We start from the raw sequence: 16044 nt of genomic DNA, 5'->3' as shown, positions 1-16044 counted from the left end.
GTCACAATATTGTTTGGGAAGCAGAATGTGATAATGAATCCTGTATTTGTGCTTAATTGTGTAAAGCTGTTGTTGTTGTCATCTCTGATTACTATACTCCTCATGCAGGATTCTGGAAAGCCTGTGGCTTTTACAGGCTGAGATTGAATTGCAGGACAGCCACCTTTTTGCTCTAGAAGATACTTAACCTGCTTGAATGTTGGTTTTCTTATCTGTGAATCTTATTCAATCTCCAGCCACTGAGCTTAGTGAGATTCTCTGGCAGTAACTGCCACACTGGGCCACGCTGCTCCTGGGACACATGGTAGGGTTTTGGAAGGTGGTGGATGCACACAGACAGGAATCAGAGGGCACAGAGAGCTCTACAGGGCAGGACAGAGCCCTCATTTCCATTACTGTTTCAACTTGCCTCGGCATAGCTACTCTCAGCCTCCTATCAGCACCCTTCTTGTGTTAATCAGGTGAATTGCTGAAGTGAAATCCAGTCTTATAGCAGGTGAGTTAGTTACTTTGAAGTAGAAATCCTTATATTTTGAATTGTTTTATTTACTGGAGTATAATTAGGATTTTGAATATTCTGTAGTTTAGTGTTAAGTCTAATAAAATTGATTTATATCCATAAACTATAAAATGGTTAATTTTTTTTCTCTCTTTATAGGACTGGTTTTTTTAGTACTTTTTAAAAAAATTTGTTAAGAACTGTTAAGTTTTTTATCCCTATTCTTTGAGAATTAACAACAAAAATAAATAGAAATAAGATTCTGTTATTATATTTGCACTAAGGGATGAGTACTAGTTAGGAGCTTTCTCCTAAGGGTTTGGAACATTAGCCAAGGTTTCCAGTTTGACACCTAATTTCTGACTCAGCACTTACTTTCCTTAGCCTAAAGTAGTGGCAGAAGTTTAGAGGGAGTGTTGATCAGTACTTAAACCATTGTCAGGTTTGTAATTCCCACATTACATGTCATTCCATATTTTACGTGTTCTCCCTCTAGATTGTGGATTTCCTAAAGAAGAAACGGGATTTTGTAGACCTTATTATAAAGCATATAGGAACTTCTGCCATCATGGATTTGTTGCTCCGGCTCCTGACATGTATTGAGCCTCCACAGCCCAGGCAAGATGTGCTGAATGTGAGTAGAGTTCTGAGCTGCTGCTGACCTGGTTGGGTGATGGTGTGGGCCTGGGCTGTGAATGCTGGGGGTCCCAGGGGATTGGTCACAGAAGGTTGTCTGGGGCACTTGAGGACAGGGAAGGAATTTTCCAAGAAAGAAAGAGGTTGACATTTTGCAGGACTAGAATTTAAGAGATGCCCTTTCCTTGTCTGTGGGACTTGGTGTGTGAGCAGTTTTTTTCCCCTTTGCAGGTCTGTATTTTGTGAGGGTGACGCGGTAGAATGGATTAAGACTGACAAAGCGGGGTCTGGTGGTAGGAGTAGAAGTGTCAGCAGTGTGTGCTCTATGGCTTTCCTGAGAGGATAGACAGGCCTGCTTCTGAAAGTTGGAACATAGAGGTGTACTTAGGAGCTTGGCCTAAGGAAGTCAGAGATCACATGGACGTATGTTAAAATGTAGACAGATGGTGACTTTAAGATGTGTGTCTCCTGAACAGGTGAATGTCTTAGGTGGGATGGGGTCACTCATACTGAAAACAGGCTTCTCCTGGATGTTCCTCTGTCCCATCTCATCTGACTGTTCTTTATTCCTTTATCCCCTCCCCTTTTTCTGCCTCCTGGAACCATTTCGTAATCCATTTCATCTCTTAATACTTACCCTGGAACCTTAAAACTCACTCATTTCACTAGAAATGAGATTTATTGAAAATGCTGTTTTAAAGACACAGTAGGATCTGTGAGAGGAAGATCTGTCAGGCATTGTCCAGTGTGGAGCAATCTCTGCTCAGATGGGTGGGCATGCGTTTGTAGTGATGGGATCAGGGCTAGTTCTATTGAGGTGATCCACTCCTTGCAGTCACTGTGGGGAAACCAGCTGAGTGCACTTAGTGGGGGTCTTGGGACTTGCCTGCGGGCAGGGGCCTTAAATTAGGAAACCTAATTTAGGCATCTTTTCTCAAAAAGAGGTTCAGAATTTTGGGAAAGACTATAGAGGAAGGGGGAGGAGGGTCTTCTTCATGTTGGATCATTATAGGGAAATTGGATTTATTCCTTTGGTCACTTCTGGGTTGAATTTTAGAGTCCATTTCCAAAAGAATAAATGGGCTCTTCTCTAGGTGGGTGGGGGGGGGGTCAAGTGGCTAATAAAAGCACAGGTTGGGGGAAGGTTAATTAGAAACTTCTGAATGTCTTACTTTGATTTTGGATCCTGAGTGTATGTGTGTGTGGCAGGCGTGGGGGGGTAGTTAGTCTAAAAGTGGGCTTGGAATGTAGGTGCTTATGGGTAGTTATATGGGGGTAGGCTCTAGGTCTGATGAGTTCTCCATCAGGGCTCCTAGATTCTCCAAGGTAGTCAGAAGTGCCCCTCCCACACAGGTATTTGGTGTCCTCTGTTTTAGGATATCACCTGTGAGGCTTGTAGAAATCCATAATCTTGGGTCTTCCCCTGTCAGCCAAATCAGAATCTGCATTTGAGCAAGATTTCTAGGTGACTCATGTGCACATTTTAAAGTTTTTTTTTTTTTATGCACTCCTTTTGGTGGACATAATATCTTTATTTCATTTTTATGCAGTGCTGAGGTTTGAACCCAGTACCTCACGTGTGCTAGGCAAGCACTCTACCACTGAGCCACAACCCCAGCCCCTAAAGTACAAAGTTGGGCCTTTCCCTTTGTGCTGCCTGCCTAATAGCTTTTGTTTACATTTTCTTTTGATATATCCTTCCTGAGGAACCAGAGATGCTATCAGGGTTTCTTCTCTGTGCAAATTGTATTTGGTTTCTTGCCCCGTGCCTCCCACCTAGTCTATTTCCCTTTAATCAGTGGGATTTTTTTAGTGGAGTTTCTAGATGGTGAGCTGCCTTTATATATGCTGTTTCAGTTCCTTATGGAACTAATACTAAGCCAGCTGGGTTTTTTGTTTCTTTTTTTTTTTTTTTTTTTTTGCCATTGCAAGAGCTCTCTTTTTTTTTTTCTTATTCTAACACTCTTCATAGTTTTATTCATTGCATTTCATGTAGCGACTAAGAAGAGATTGTTAGGATTGTGCTGGTGACTCTTTGCCAACATGATAGGGCAGATGAACTCTGATTCCATGGTGGCTTCACTGCCTAGCCCCTGTATTTCTTGAAGTGGGTTTGGTTTTGGAATCTAAAGGGCCCATTTTGTTCATTCTGTTTTTTCTTGACCCAGAAGCTTGATTTTAAGTATGGCTCTTATCAATTTTTCTGAAGCTAAGAACACATCTCTCTTACACAATGTATGCACATTCCAACTTTCTTAACCCCCTCAACCCAACCCCTGCCAAAGTAAGACCCTTTGAATTGAGTGTCTAGGTGCTACCCCATGACTGGAGACTATGTGGGTACTGTAGATTATGTGTAGATTATGTAGGTACTGTAATTTGGGGTGTTGCTGGTGTTCTTGGTTACTGTTAAAATAATATATTCACTGGCATTTTCCTTGGGGGACTTTTAATTTTCTGTAGTGTTCAAAGTCCAGAGAAACCCGTAACATTCTACTTAAAATGTGATGGATATTTCCAAGTGTGTTAATCTTCCTTGGGGCTTGAACAGGAGTCGCTCATTGCTATGATTGCTTCTACAATGTGTTTTGCAGTGGTTAAATGAGGAGAAAATCATCCAGAGGCTTGTGGAAATAGTTCACCCATCGCAAGAAGAAGATGTAAGTTCTCTTATGTGCCTATAAATTTGATTTTTAAAAATAATAAGGCAATATTTATTTGAGCACAGAACATACTTGTTTGTATAGCCATGAAGATAACAGAGAAGGGGGCAGAACAGGCATTCCTTTTTTTTTTTTTTTAATACCAGGAATTGAACTCAGGAGCACTAACCGCTGAGACCTATTTTGTATTTTGTTTAGAGACAGGGTCTCAGTCAGTTGCTTAGCACCTTGCTTTTACTGAGGCTGGCTTTGAACTTGCCATCCTCCTGCCTCAGCCCCCAGAGCTGCTGGGATAATCTGTCATTCTTGAGTTGACTGTTTATAAATAATTTTACATTTTGCTTGAAGCCAGAAAATTTCCAGAAATATGATACAGCAGGCCCCCCGGATTTCATGCTGAACCTGCTCCCTTGGTTACAAACCTCTTCTGTCCACACTTCCTTTTCTTGTATACCTGTTTTTAATGCAAACAATGTATTCATTTCATCCAGTCTGGCTAAAGTTTTGCACTTAGCAGTATCTTGGTCACCATCATACCCTTTGGTAACTTTGTTGTTTTCTTCCTGATCCTGGACTTAATGTTCCAATGGATTTGGCCTTTGCCCTGGATGCTAAAGATTGTCTTGGCATTGGAGCTTACAGACCGAGCCCTCTGCTGAGGAGTCACCTGTCATGACACAGTTGGTGTGTCTCTCTGAGGTCTGTAAAGTTGTCACCTCACTTATCAGGCCAAGCCATGTAAGACTGCCCATGGTTGACCCTTCCACCTACAGAGTTCCTTCTGTCCCATCATCATTTCCCCATAGGGTGATGCAGGCTGTGTGGAGAAGCCTCTAGGTTGTAGATTGAAGCAGGGCAAAGGAAGAAGTGCATAGCCAGAGGGTATTCACTTCCCAGAGGTGAATTTTCTGTGGAATTTAAATGGATCTAACTGCTTCTACTCTGGTCCATTTAAAACCTTTTGGTACATGGAGTTTATCCTAACCAAGCTTTGAAAAGGAGCGTGGTCACCTCCTCATTTCCTCTTGGACTGTTCAGTGCATGCTCTTTTGTAACATCTGTTGCTATTGCCAGAGTTGGCATTCTAACCGCATCCCTGCATAGACCTGTGCTGTGTGCTAAGGGAGTACCCCTGGGCTAGTAGAACTCCTACGTGGGGGCTAATAGGGGTGCTGAGCTCTCCTACTGTGGGCCTGTTTTTGCAGGAACACTGTTCTCACATGTTGGAAGTGTGGCCACTGCAGAGAATGGTGAGCAGTGAAGAGCAGGGCCTGTTCCACTCTAGGAGTAATTTCTACAAACAAGGTCTATGGCACAACCTGATTGCTTAACATGTTGGCAGGGTACAGGAGAAATTGATAAAGGAAAATACTAGTTCTGCAGCAAGTCTTTGAGAAAGACAAAGCACTGCCGACTTCAGCACCTCCCTGCCTTACTCTGAAGAAAGTTGGTTTTGCCTTTGGACAGACTTGCTGATATTCATGTTTTGTGTTAAGTGTTAGATTGCAGGTTGAAGCTGCACTGACCAGTTACTATTCATCAAGGAGTGTTAGGCTCCTGATTCCAGTGAGAAGGTTTGGCGATCCTGGTGCCTTACCCCCTCTGCTAAAGTGGAACAGCACTCACTGTGAGCTAGGCTGTTTCACATGCCAGAGTGTAACGCATGTGGATCCTGAGATTTCAGAACTTCCCTGGAAGGCAGGCAAGCCCACTCTGCACTGTGAGATACGGTTTAGTGCTCTTACCCATTGGTGTCTTACTCAAAGTTGTATTTCCTGTTGTTTGAGGAGTTTGTTTTTGTTTTTTTTAAAGCTAGCATGTCCATGTGTTGATGCTGATGAAAGTGTGTTTGGGGAAGATGTTCTTTCCAAGTGTTTAATTATGGAGCTTCTCCTGGTCAGAACTTGAATCACATGTGCTGCACCTAGCAAGACAGCAGTGTCCAGCACTGTAAAGGAAAACCCCTCAGCCTGAACAGCAAGTGCTTACATTGAGCTCCTTTCCAGATTGACTTCTTGCTCATGGAAGCTTATGGACAGTGTTAATTTGTGTTATTTCTTATGAAACCCCCCCCCCCTTTTGCTATAAGGTTAACTTCCAATAGGTTCATAACTAAAATTGTACTTTCTTTCTTTAGCGGCATTCAAATGCTTCACAGTCACTTTGTGAAATCGTTCGCCTGAGCAGAGACCAGATGTTACAAGTTCAGAACAGTACGGAACCAGACCCCCTGCTTGCCACACTAGAAAAGTATGTTTAAAACTCTGTTCTCATTTTTCTTATTGGTGCTGTTTGATGTGTTACCTCAAGAGTGACTGGTAAGTGAAGTGTTCCTGCTGTTGGAATTGTGTCCTGAAAACACCTGTGGTGGTAAGAGGCAGGAAGCCTGCTTCTCATACAGCCTTTGTGGCACACAGTAGAAACCCACAGGGGATGAAGGTGAACGAGTGACCTTTATGTGTAGACTTCGAACTTGTCACATGTGTAACATAGAAGTCTACAGAGCCACCCTAAGATATGATAGTCACATCAAAGCTGTAGTCAACACCTCCAGGAGCTTTTGATGAAGAATAGTCTTGGGTACATATGAATTTGACCCATTTTAATTGGTAGTTTCTCAAGAAGATCTTCCTAGGGTTTACTGTCCTTGGGCTGACTAGGGGTGACCTGAACTCTTTCCAGATTGGGATGATATTATTTTGTATTTTTTTTTCTGGAAGAATGTTTACTGTCAACATGTGCAGACATTTGACCCGCATCCAAACAGCTAATAGTTATATTAATAGAGTGTTAATATTAATAATACTTATTCCAGTTATTCATCCAAAGTGGATTTAATTACTTAATTTATTTTGAAGCTGGATCTCAGTAAGTTGCCCTGGCTGGCTTCAAACTTGGGATTTTCCTGCCTCATCCTCCCAAGTAGCCAGGATTACATATGTCCACTATTGTGCTTGGCCATACGTACTCCTTTTAAACATACAACACCTTCTACATTCAAATCTTTAATATTATTCTTTAGATTGAACCTTCTAAAAGTCCCATTTAGGTTGGTTAAAAATATTGAATATTAGCAATTTCATATTGTATACTATGTTGCTGTCCAGTAAACATAAAAGCCACATACAATTTCAATGCTTTTATATAAAAGTCTTGAAATCCAGCATGTATTTTACACTTAGCACATGTCAAATCAGATGAGTTCCATTTTGAGTGTCAGTTGATGGCCACATGTAGTGAGTGGCCTGTGCAGAGTCAACCCAAACATTGGACAGCTTAATAGTGATCTGAGTTCCTCAGGCCACCACAGCCCTCCATCTACATAGCTTTATTTGAGCCAAATGTATGAGCCAAAGAGCCATTGGGGTTCATGTTTCTGCTTGCTTTTGTAATTAAAACTCAGTCAATGGTAAGTTCTTGAATGAAGATAAGTATATGCTCATTATTTGTATCATGCAATATTAAAGTAAATTTTCTCAAATACAAGGACCTGATGAGTCAGTGGCCCTGTGATGTCACCAAATAAAATCTCCACTGCACTTGGCAGTGGAGAGACCATCTCTCATTGTGCTTCCCACAGTCTCATAGGGAATGGGAATCAAACCTTCCATCTCCTGGTGTGTTCCCACATTGTGATGGTTCTTTTATTGTCCATTGATTATGAAAAACACAGTGACAGAAGACTTCTGTGAGTTTAAGAAACCCTTGTTAATCATCATGGCATCTGTATATATTTGGTAAATACATTATATAATAATGTAAAGTATCTATTTAAATGTAATTATTTCATAACAGTGTAGATGATTTTTAAACCAATCTTCTGGTAGTTCATAATACACAAATGAATTGCCTAATTCTGTATTACAATGGCCAGGAGCCCACAGATGGGGTACTATCATGTGGATGAATATAAGTTTGTACTCAGGGTTGAGTCTGAAATGAGCTGAGGATAAAGAGAATGGTAAAGAATGTGGTTAAGTGGGCTAAAGTGTTTAGTAATCTAGCCTGGGAGGCAGTCTGGGCTTAAATGAGTGCATTCCATTTAGTAGCTCTGGAAAATTTTGGAGTTCAAATATTCTTTATGTGAATGAACAGTTATTTTTGGATTGGACTATATGTGTCATTGCCATTTGAACCAATTTTTTTTTTTTTAAGTGGGTCTTTTCTGTGGCCACCTATGTAAAAACAGAAGCTAGGAGGGAGGAGCCATTACCCCATAGATAGGGTAAAGAACCTAGGTGGCTTCATGCATAAATTATTGGTGTTTATCCAGTAACTCCTGTCTTTTAAAGCAGAAAAGTGAATATATTCTCTTGTGTAAATAAATGCCTTTTTATCTAAAGAATGTGAAGGCATTTCCTTTTACCTTGTTTGATAACCTTAGTCCTTGAGATTTATGATTTTCTTTGTATTTGAGGATATTTGTGTTTAGGTAAGACTCCAAGTATGGCATATCCACTGTATCGTTGACTATTGATGATCAAGGTTTTGCTGTGTTGTTTTTTTCCATCACCAATTCTTTCATGAATAAGGCAGCCTTCCAATTTGATGTAGCCATGAAATACTCAGGCCTTTTAGCCTTTAACTTTAGGTCTTAGCAGGTGTGGAAGTGTGACATTGCTGTTTGATAGAAAGAGTGCTCTTGCTGTTGGATGAGGAGAACAGGTACAGGTGTGTGCTCCAATACCCTCCACCTGGAGTGAGCCACCTTTTGAAGAATGTACATATATACTGTAGAAGGCAATCTGTTTTCCAGTGCACAGTTCCTGACCTGTACAGATTCTGTAGACTTCAGTGGCTTGTGTGACATTTACAGTACGCTTGGCTATTGGTCTTCCAATCCATTTTGGTGCTGCTTTGGGAGTGTGGGTCTGAAACTGACTTCCTTCAAGGGGACCCTCTGAAGTTAACATTCGATACTAGTTTTATTTGCTTCTCCCTAATAGAGATTCTTTCTTACTTGCAGCTTGAGTCTGGAAAGAGATGGTTAGTGAAACTGATGTGCAGTGCAGTGAGTATAGCTATACCTTGGGATGTCTGGCAACTTTCCAGATGAGTAGCCAGGGACAATCTAGCTATGTGTCACATTTATAAGGGAGATCCTTTTATTAATTCACATAGATTTGGAAAATTACTGAAATATATTAAGAAGTTTTCTTGGAGGGTATCCATTATAAATTGGAAGTACCAATTACCTTTATGTCTTCCATTGGTTGTGATCTTGCATATGTGAGAGAGAAGTGGAATGGGAAGAGCCTGCAGAGAATGTTTTTGGGGCAATAGGTTACCAAATTTTAACTATAGAGTAAAAGGCAGTGATTGATGTTCTCTTTTACCCATTTTAGAGCTTTCTTAATTCTGCATTCATTCTTTTGTGGGAAAACATTTATGGTTTCTAATTTGCTGTTTTGAAAAGTGTTCCTCCTTATGTGGAGGTGAGGCGTTCTAAGTCTTTTTATCTCCCTCAGCCACCACCTTCATCTGAGCCAGAGGTGACATCCAGCCTTGCAATACTTGTTGGTCTCAACAAGATTACCAAAGTGACACAGGGCCCAGATTATTTTGCTGGGGGGATTGGGTAGGAATCAGTAGCTATGAGAGTGGTATTTATAATCACAAACACTTGCCTCCCTTAATAAGTATATCAAAGTAAATTATGTGAAACAGAGATGCCCATGTGCAGTAAGCCCTTCTTGAGCTATTGTGTGACATGATGTTGCAGTCAGTACATTACTGTTGATTTGTTTCCCTAGGCAAGAAACCATCGAGCAGCTTCTATCAAATATTTTCCATAAGGAGAAAAATGAATCGGCCATAGTCAGTGCTATCCAGATTCTGCTGACTTTGCTTGAGACACGGCGACCGACGTAAGCTGTCCTTTTATCATATGAAGTGATCCATGTTGTTTTTAGAGGCTAAGTTAAGGTCTTGGTAGATAAGCCACAGTAGCATGCTCTTGAGTGTCAGGTGCTGAATCGTCTGTGTGAATGATAATAGTTATAGAATTGCTGTGTATCATGGGGGTGCAATTGAAAATGTGGTTTGATAAATATTATTTACTAGCATTATTTAGACTCTAGTTATTTGGGTTTTATAGTACTTAGAAATATTACTGAAATAAAAGCTATAGTAGGCAAATCAAAACCATGGATAGTGGCTCAAACACTAAGTAGCTTGTTTCTTGTTCATGAAAATTATAAGTGGGTGTTCCTGGATGGTGGGCAGCTCTCCTACAAGTGTTGATTCAGGGACTGTTTGCATTTCCTGATTCTTTCTGCAGATCCTAACTTTGGGTTGTTTGTTCTGAGTTTTACCTGTGAGGGTGCTGCAGTTTCGGAGGCTGGTTAAGACAGATGGACAGGTGGCTAAGGTTTTAAGAAAAGATTTCTGCTGCTAAGTATTTCACAATCAGGAGTATAGAATGTTTTCCCTATGTGTAGCTTCCTGTCCCTGGACCATTCTTTAGGTATGTGTTTTGACAGTTTTCTCCAGTGCTACTGCACTTACTTTTTGTCACAGTTTTCTAACTGCTCTTGAAGCAAGAGAACTTGAAGAGACATGTGTATGTAACTGTTTGGGAATATATGGTTTACAGATTGGAATTTTCCCTACCTCACTGCATACCTCCAGTGAACCAGGGGACATGAAGAGATGGAGAGTCTGCCCTTGGCATGTGGGATCTTTAGCCATCTAGATTTTTTATTTATTTGTATGTGGTGCTGAGAATCGAACCCAGAGCCTCACACATGCTAGGCAAGCGCGCCACCACCGAGCCACAACCCTAGCCCCTGTAAAACATAATTTAAGTCATATAATCAAGAACTTAATGGTGCAAGACTGCCTTGCTGCTCATGCTTTAAGGCCATCACACCATCTCTTTCCATCAGTGGATTAAAAACATATCAGGTTGTACTGTGAAGCTTATACAGACTACTGTGACTTGAAATAAATCCAAGAAAAAGCCTAAAGTTTTGCATAGGAAAGTGCAAAAAGATGCATAATTGTATCACTTAAACAGAGCACAGAAGACAAGAATAAAATAAAAAGTAGAGGAAAATTTCTGACCAAAAGGAACTTTGGTCCTCACATGAGAACGATTTACAAAATTCCAAGCAAGATCAAGTTTTAAAATAAGACTCAGATCTTAGCTTTATCCCGATAAAATTTCTGAATCCTAGGTGAAAAGAAGTCTTGCAAATGTCTGGATAAGGAAAATAGGCTACTTGTAAATCCAGTCAATTGCCAGGCTTCTCATTTGTAAGCTGAATAAATATTGGCATTTAAGGGCACAGCTGTGAGCCCAAGGCACTCTGGATGTACAAAAGCAGAAGAGGCATGTTCACCCCCATGGGAACTCAGTTCCTGGGGTACAGTTACTTAATGAGGACTTCACCAGAACCAAACAGAAAAATAAGAATAATGAGCTTAAGATAGGGAAATTATACTGGAAAGTTATGGTCAAGAACAGGTAGAGCCAAGTGCAGAGTTGCATGACTAGCCACTCGGGAGGCGAAGGAGGAGGATCACAAGTTCTAGATCAGCCTCGGCAACTTAGCAAAACAGAAAAGGACTAGGGCTGTAGCTCAGTGCTAAAGTGCTCCTGGGTTCAATCCTAAGTACCAGAAAAGAAATAAGTAGAGGAATGTAAGTTAATATCATAAATTTAAATGTTAAGAATAAACAATTAAAAAAAATAATTGAAACAGGAAGTCAAATGTTGAAAAAAAATGAAATGATTCCAGGTTATTTGAATAAAACTCAATAAGAAGGGGTAAGTGCATATTTTGGTTCAGATCTTTAACTGTGGCAGCTGAGGTATGTTTTCATACATAATTTCTTCATCTTGATAAAATTATAGTTCAGAGAGATTTTTTAAAATAAACATTGGAGTAATACTTTATTTAATTCCTGGAGTATCTGAGTGTATCTGAGGGTCAGCAGAGTGAAGAAACCCTGGGAGGTATGGATACCCAGGTGATTCGCATACACCCACAATCCCTTCAGAGAGTACTGGGAGGGGGAGGGGGGCGAACGATAGAGAGTGAGAGCCGCCACCACAGGCCACCTTCAGCAGCCTTGGGAAAAAGGCAGTTTTTCTCTAGGATTCTTCTCTGTTCTTGTCCCAGACTCCTAAGCCCCTGAGGAAAGGGAAACAGCCCCTTTAACCCTGAAGACACAATGAAGACCATTTGTAATCGAAGGAAGAGACCTGGGTTGGGGGTAGAGGGAGGGTTCTATCCTGTGGGAGAGGCTAGAACACATTTTGGTCTAGACCATAGAGGTAGAACACATGGTCTAGACCATTAGAGATGCCCTACCTCCACAGGCTTGGGACCCTCAGACTGAGGCCAAACCAGAAAAACACAGTAGAGCATCACCCCTACCCTGTCCTTCTCCAGGCCTCCAAGTATTAAGGAACAAGTAACAATATTTTGAGACCATAGGAAAGGCTAGTGTGGGGAGGAGCCAGCTTAAAGGGAAGATCTTAAGCTAAGGGTGGAGCAGACATTGAGGAAAAACTTGGCACATTGGCCCTAATCATAAATGCAAAGTAATTTGAGACAAAATTAAAGTCTTTAGTGCACTGAAGGAAATCAGAGTAACAATAAAACCCAAACCTAGCTCAGCTGCTGACTAGATTGATTCATCTGGACTCCTAGGAAAAAAGGTGGATCCATTCTTGTGTAAATGCTGTGTCCACCAATTTCCACTCTCCTACTCGGATGTCCATCTGTCAACCAAAAGTTATAAGATGAGAAGACTCCTCACAAAGTCTTGAGAGAAAGTATTAATGTACCTCAACTCAAAAATGCTAGAACTGCCAGAAAGAGAATTTCATATAAACATGATCAACATATTGAAGGCATGTGGGTAAAGTGGGCAGTATGCAAAGAGATGGGGATCTACAAACATGCTGGAAATGGAAAACAGTAGCACAGATGAAGAATGCCCTGAGCTTTTTGATAAACTTTGACATAACTGAGGAGAAAATCAGCACGGGATATCAGAAATGATCCATAATGAAATACAAAGAGACAAAAAAGACAGTGACCTGAGCAAGCCCAAAAGTAATGACATGGCATCAGGAACAAATACAAAATACAGCAAGTTCTAATATTTTCTGATGAACCAGGACTCCTTGGAGAAATGGCTGTGACTAGGGCAGGAAACATACAAGATGAGTCTGGAACATCCTATAGCCACAGAAGATAAGGAAGTACTTAGAGAGACAGAGACAGACAGACAGACACACACACACACACACACACACACGACAGCTATCTAAGGGAGTGGGTAGAAAGAGCTCCTCATAGCCAAAGCTAAAAAAAATTTGTGAAATACAATAGTATTGTATTATAGCCAAAATTATAAAATAACCTGTCCATAAATTCATAATGATATAAATGTTTGAATAAAATAAATGAGAAGAAGAGATAAATCTCTCTCTCATAGAAGATTTCCAAATAGGTTTTGTAGGTACTCCATCCTCAGGAGTTAGACTGTAACTTCCAACTCTGTAAAGTGTGGGTTGCATATAGTAACTTCTTTAAAGAGAATGCAATATGGAAAAGAAGAATAAAAAGTACTTTCTCATTAGAGAAACCTGACAGACTGCCTGAGCCAGATAATCAGTCGACTGCACGTTATGTCATGTTGGCAGTGTGTGTCCCGGGTAGTGTGCACTGAAGATGGCACTTTACCTTGTGGTCTCCCTCTCAAAGACCTCAACCATCAGAAACTACCAGAACATCCTAATGGGGAGACATTCTGCAGACTACCTGACCAGTACTCATCTGTGAAAGTAATCAAAAAACAAGAGGCTGTCAGAGGCAAGAAGAGGTGAAGGAGACATATAACTTAAGATGGTATCCTTGGTGGGATTCTGGAATAGAGAAAAGACATTAGGGAAAACTTAAGAAAACCTGAATAAAGTATGGGTTTTATATATCAATATTGATTTGTGAATTGTGATAAATATACAGTACTAATTTAAGGTGTTAATATGGAAAATTGGGTGTGGGTTGTGTGGGAATTGTACTGTTCATACTTTTTATGTATAGGTAAAATTATTCTAATAGAAGTTGATGGAACATTTAGACAGAAAAATCCAAAAACTGGTTCTTTGAAAAGATCAATGATAAACCTTTAACTAGCTTGAGTAAGAAAAAAATAAAAAAGATACAAATTAAAAAGAAAAACAAAAAACCACAACAGTACTAAAGAGGGCTGCCAACTGTTCCTATGGACATTAAAAGAATAATAACAAATAAATGACAAACAATTTAGGGAAAGAAGTAATTTAACTTCCTTAAATGCCAAAGATCATTTTTGTGTTGCACATTATGTAAAAATTAACTCAAAATGGATGGTAGAACTAAACAATGATCCTAAAATTATAAAAGTTCCATGAGGAAACAGAAGGAAATCCCTACAGACTTTTCTTACGTGTATCACCAAAAAAGAAGTAGGTGGTATTAATAGTCCCATATCCGTTAGAAACTGAATTCATTGTTCAAACCTTCAAGAAAAAATTTCCTACTCAACTAGAAAGGCTCCATTGATGAGTTCTACCAAAGATGTAAGGATTTCAACAGAAAGTAGAAGAGGGAACACTTTCCAACTCAGGTTATAAAGACAGCACCCCACTCTGAAGCTCATCAAAAACAATATAGGAAAGAAAAGTGTACAACAAGATTCCACAAGAGCTTAGATGCAGAATTCCTCAAGAAATACCAGCAAGTCAAATCTAACAGTCTAACAATGTATTGGAAGTATGATACTCCAGATCAGTGTATCTTGGGAATGCACGGTTCTTGTGTCCTTCAAACATCAACAAACTAATAAAACTGATAAAGCTCTTCTATGAGAACTCCATTGGTAGCCTTTGGTGGGGGCTGGGGGGAATGGGGATTGAACCCACGGGCACTTGAACACTGAGCCACATCCTCAGCTCTATTTTGTATTAGAGATAGAGTCTCACTGATTTGTTTATTAGCACCTTGCTGTTGCTGAGGCTCGTATTGAACTCGAGGTCCTCCTGTCATAATATGGATTATGAGAAGTCATAATCCATATCCTGGGCCACTGTGATTACAGGCGTGTGCGACTGCGCCTGGCTTAATGGTCAGAGACTGAAAAGCTTTTCCTCCAAATTGGGAGCCAGAGCCAGGATACTCACTGCTGGGATGTCTGCTCAGCTGTTTACAGGAGACTCTCGCCAGTGTGGAAGGCCAGAGAGAAAACTCATCCAGATTGGAAAAGACAATGTAAAACTGTCACAGGTGTTGTCTTTGTAAAAATCCTGAAGAATGTCCCAAAGCCAAACAAAATCCTCTTAGATCTTTTTTTATTTTTCATATTTGTTTTTTATACAGTTGGACACAATACCTTTATTTTATTTATTTATTTTTATGTGGTGCTGAGGATCCCAGCGCCCAGCACATGCTAGGAGAGCTCTCTTCCGCTGAGCCACAACCCCAGCCCCCAAAATCCTCTTAGATCTAACAAGTATATTGCAGAATACAAAAGTCAATATTAAAAATGTACTTTTATTTCTGGTTACTAGCAATGAATAATTGGAATGTGAAATTTCAAAAAATAGACCCAGACAAAATGTACATATAGTTTAATGCTGAAAATGGCAACATTGATGAAATCAAAGCTGACATAAATAGAAATACTATGTTCATGTATTAAAGCATTCAGTGTTTGTTAAGGTGCCAGTTCTCCCCAAATGTATTTGTAGATTTGTTGCCATTTCAATCCAAATCTAAGTGAGGATTTTTTAAAATCAAGCTGATTTTAAAATTTATATGGAGATCCAAAGCAAATACAATAGATACAAAACAATGTTGCAAGAGAAAGACAACATTGGAAGGCTTATGCTCTGTGGCTTCAGGGATTATCATAAAGCTAGGATCTGGTGGTAAAAGAATAGACATACAGACTACTGAAACAGAACCTAGAGTGCAGAGGGAGACCTGCACAGGTGGGATTTGTGACAGGTGTGGAGGTAGTTCAATGAAGAAAAGATAGCATCTTCAAGAGATGTTCATAGAACTATTGGATGTCCATGTGCAAAAAGGTTGGACCTCTGTAGGTTCCTTATGGATTATGAAGAATGAACTTAAAGTGGATTCTGGAACTAAGCATTAATACTAAAGCTATAAAAGTTCCAGAAGAAAAGGGAGGGGAGGGGCCCTGGGGATAAGAATGATAGGGTGATAATGTCTGATTCATTCTAAC

The 16044-nt window shown here is 40.1% G+C and overlaps 1 protein-coding gene across 13 annotated transcripts in view; it reads left to right on the top strand.

The window, feature by feature from the left end:
• The window catches only part of Ppp6r3 (protein phosphatase 6 regulatory subunit 3), a 136453-nt gene that overhangs the window by 70895 nt on the left and 49514 nt on the right, over window positions 1-16044 (top strand). For all 13 annotated transcript variants that reach the window (XM_026396525.2, XM_077797913.1, XM_077797912.1 and 10 more), the window contains 4 exons: window positions 996-1133; window positions 3730-3795; window positions 5936-6048; window positions 9552-9665. In XM_026396525.2, the coding sequence (XP_026252310.1) occupies window positions 996-1133; window positions 3730-3795; window positions 5936-6048; window positions 9552-9665 (431 nt within the window). The remainder of the gene's footprint in view (window positions 1-995; window positions 1134-3729; window positions 3796-5935; window positions 6049-9551; window positions 9666-16044) is intronic.

Source organism: Urocitellus parryii, chromosome 4 (assembly GCF_045843805.1).
Source record: "Urocitellus parryii isolate mUroPar1 chromosome 4, mUroPar1.hap1, whole genome shotgun sequence".
Lineage (NCBI taxonomy): Eukaryota > Metazoa > Chordata > Mammalia > Rodentia > Sciuridae > Urocitellus > Urocitellus parryii.
Note: the sequence above shows the minus strand (reverse complement) of the source record. Positions and strands in the feature narration are given on the sequence as shown.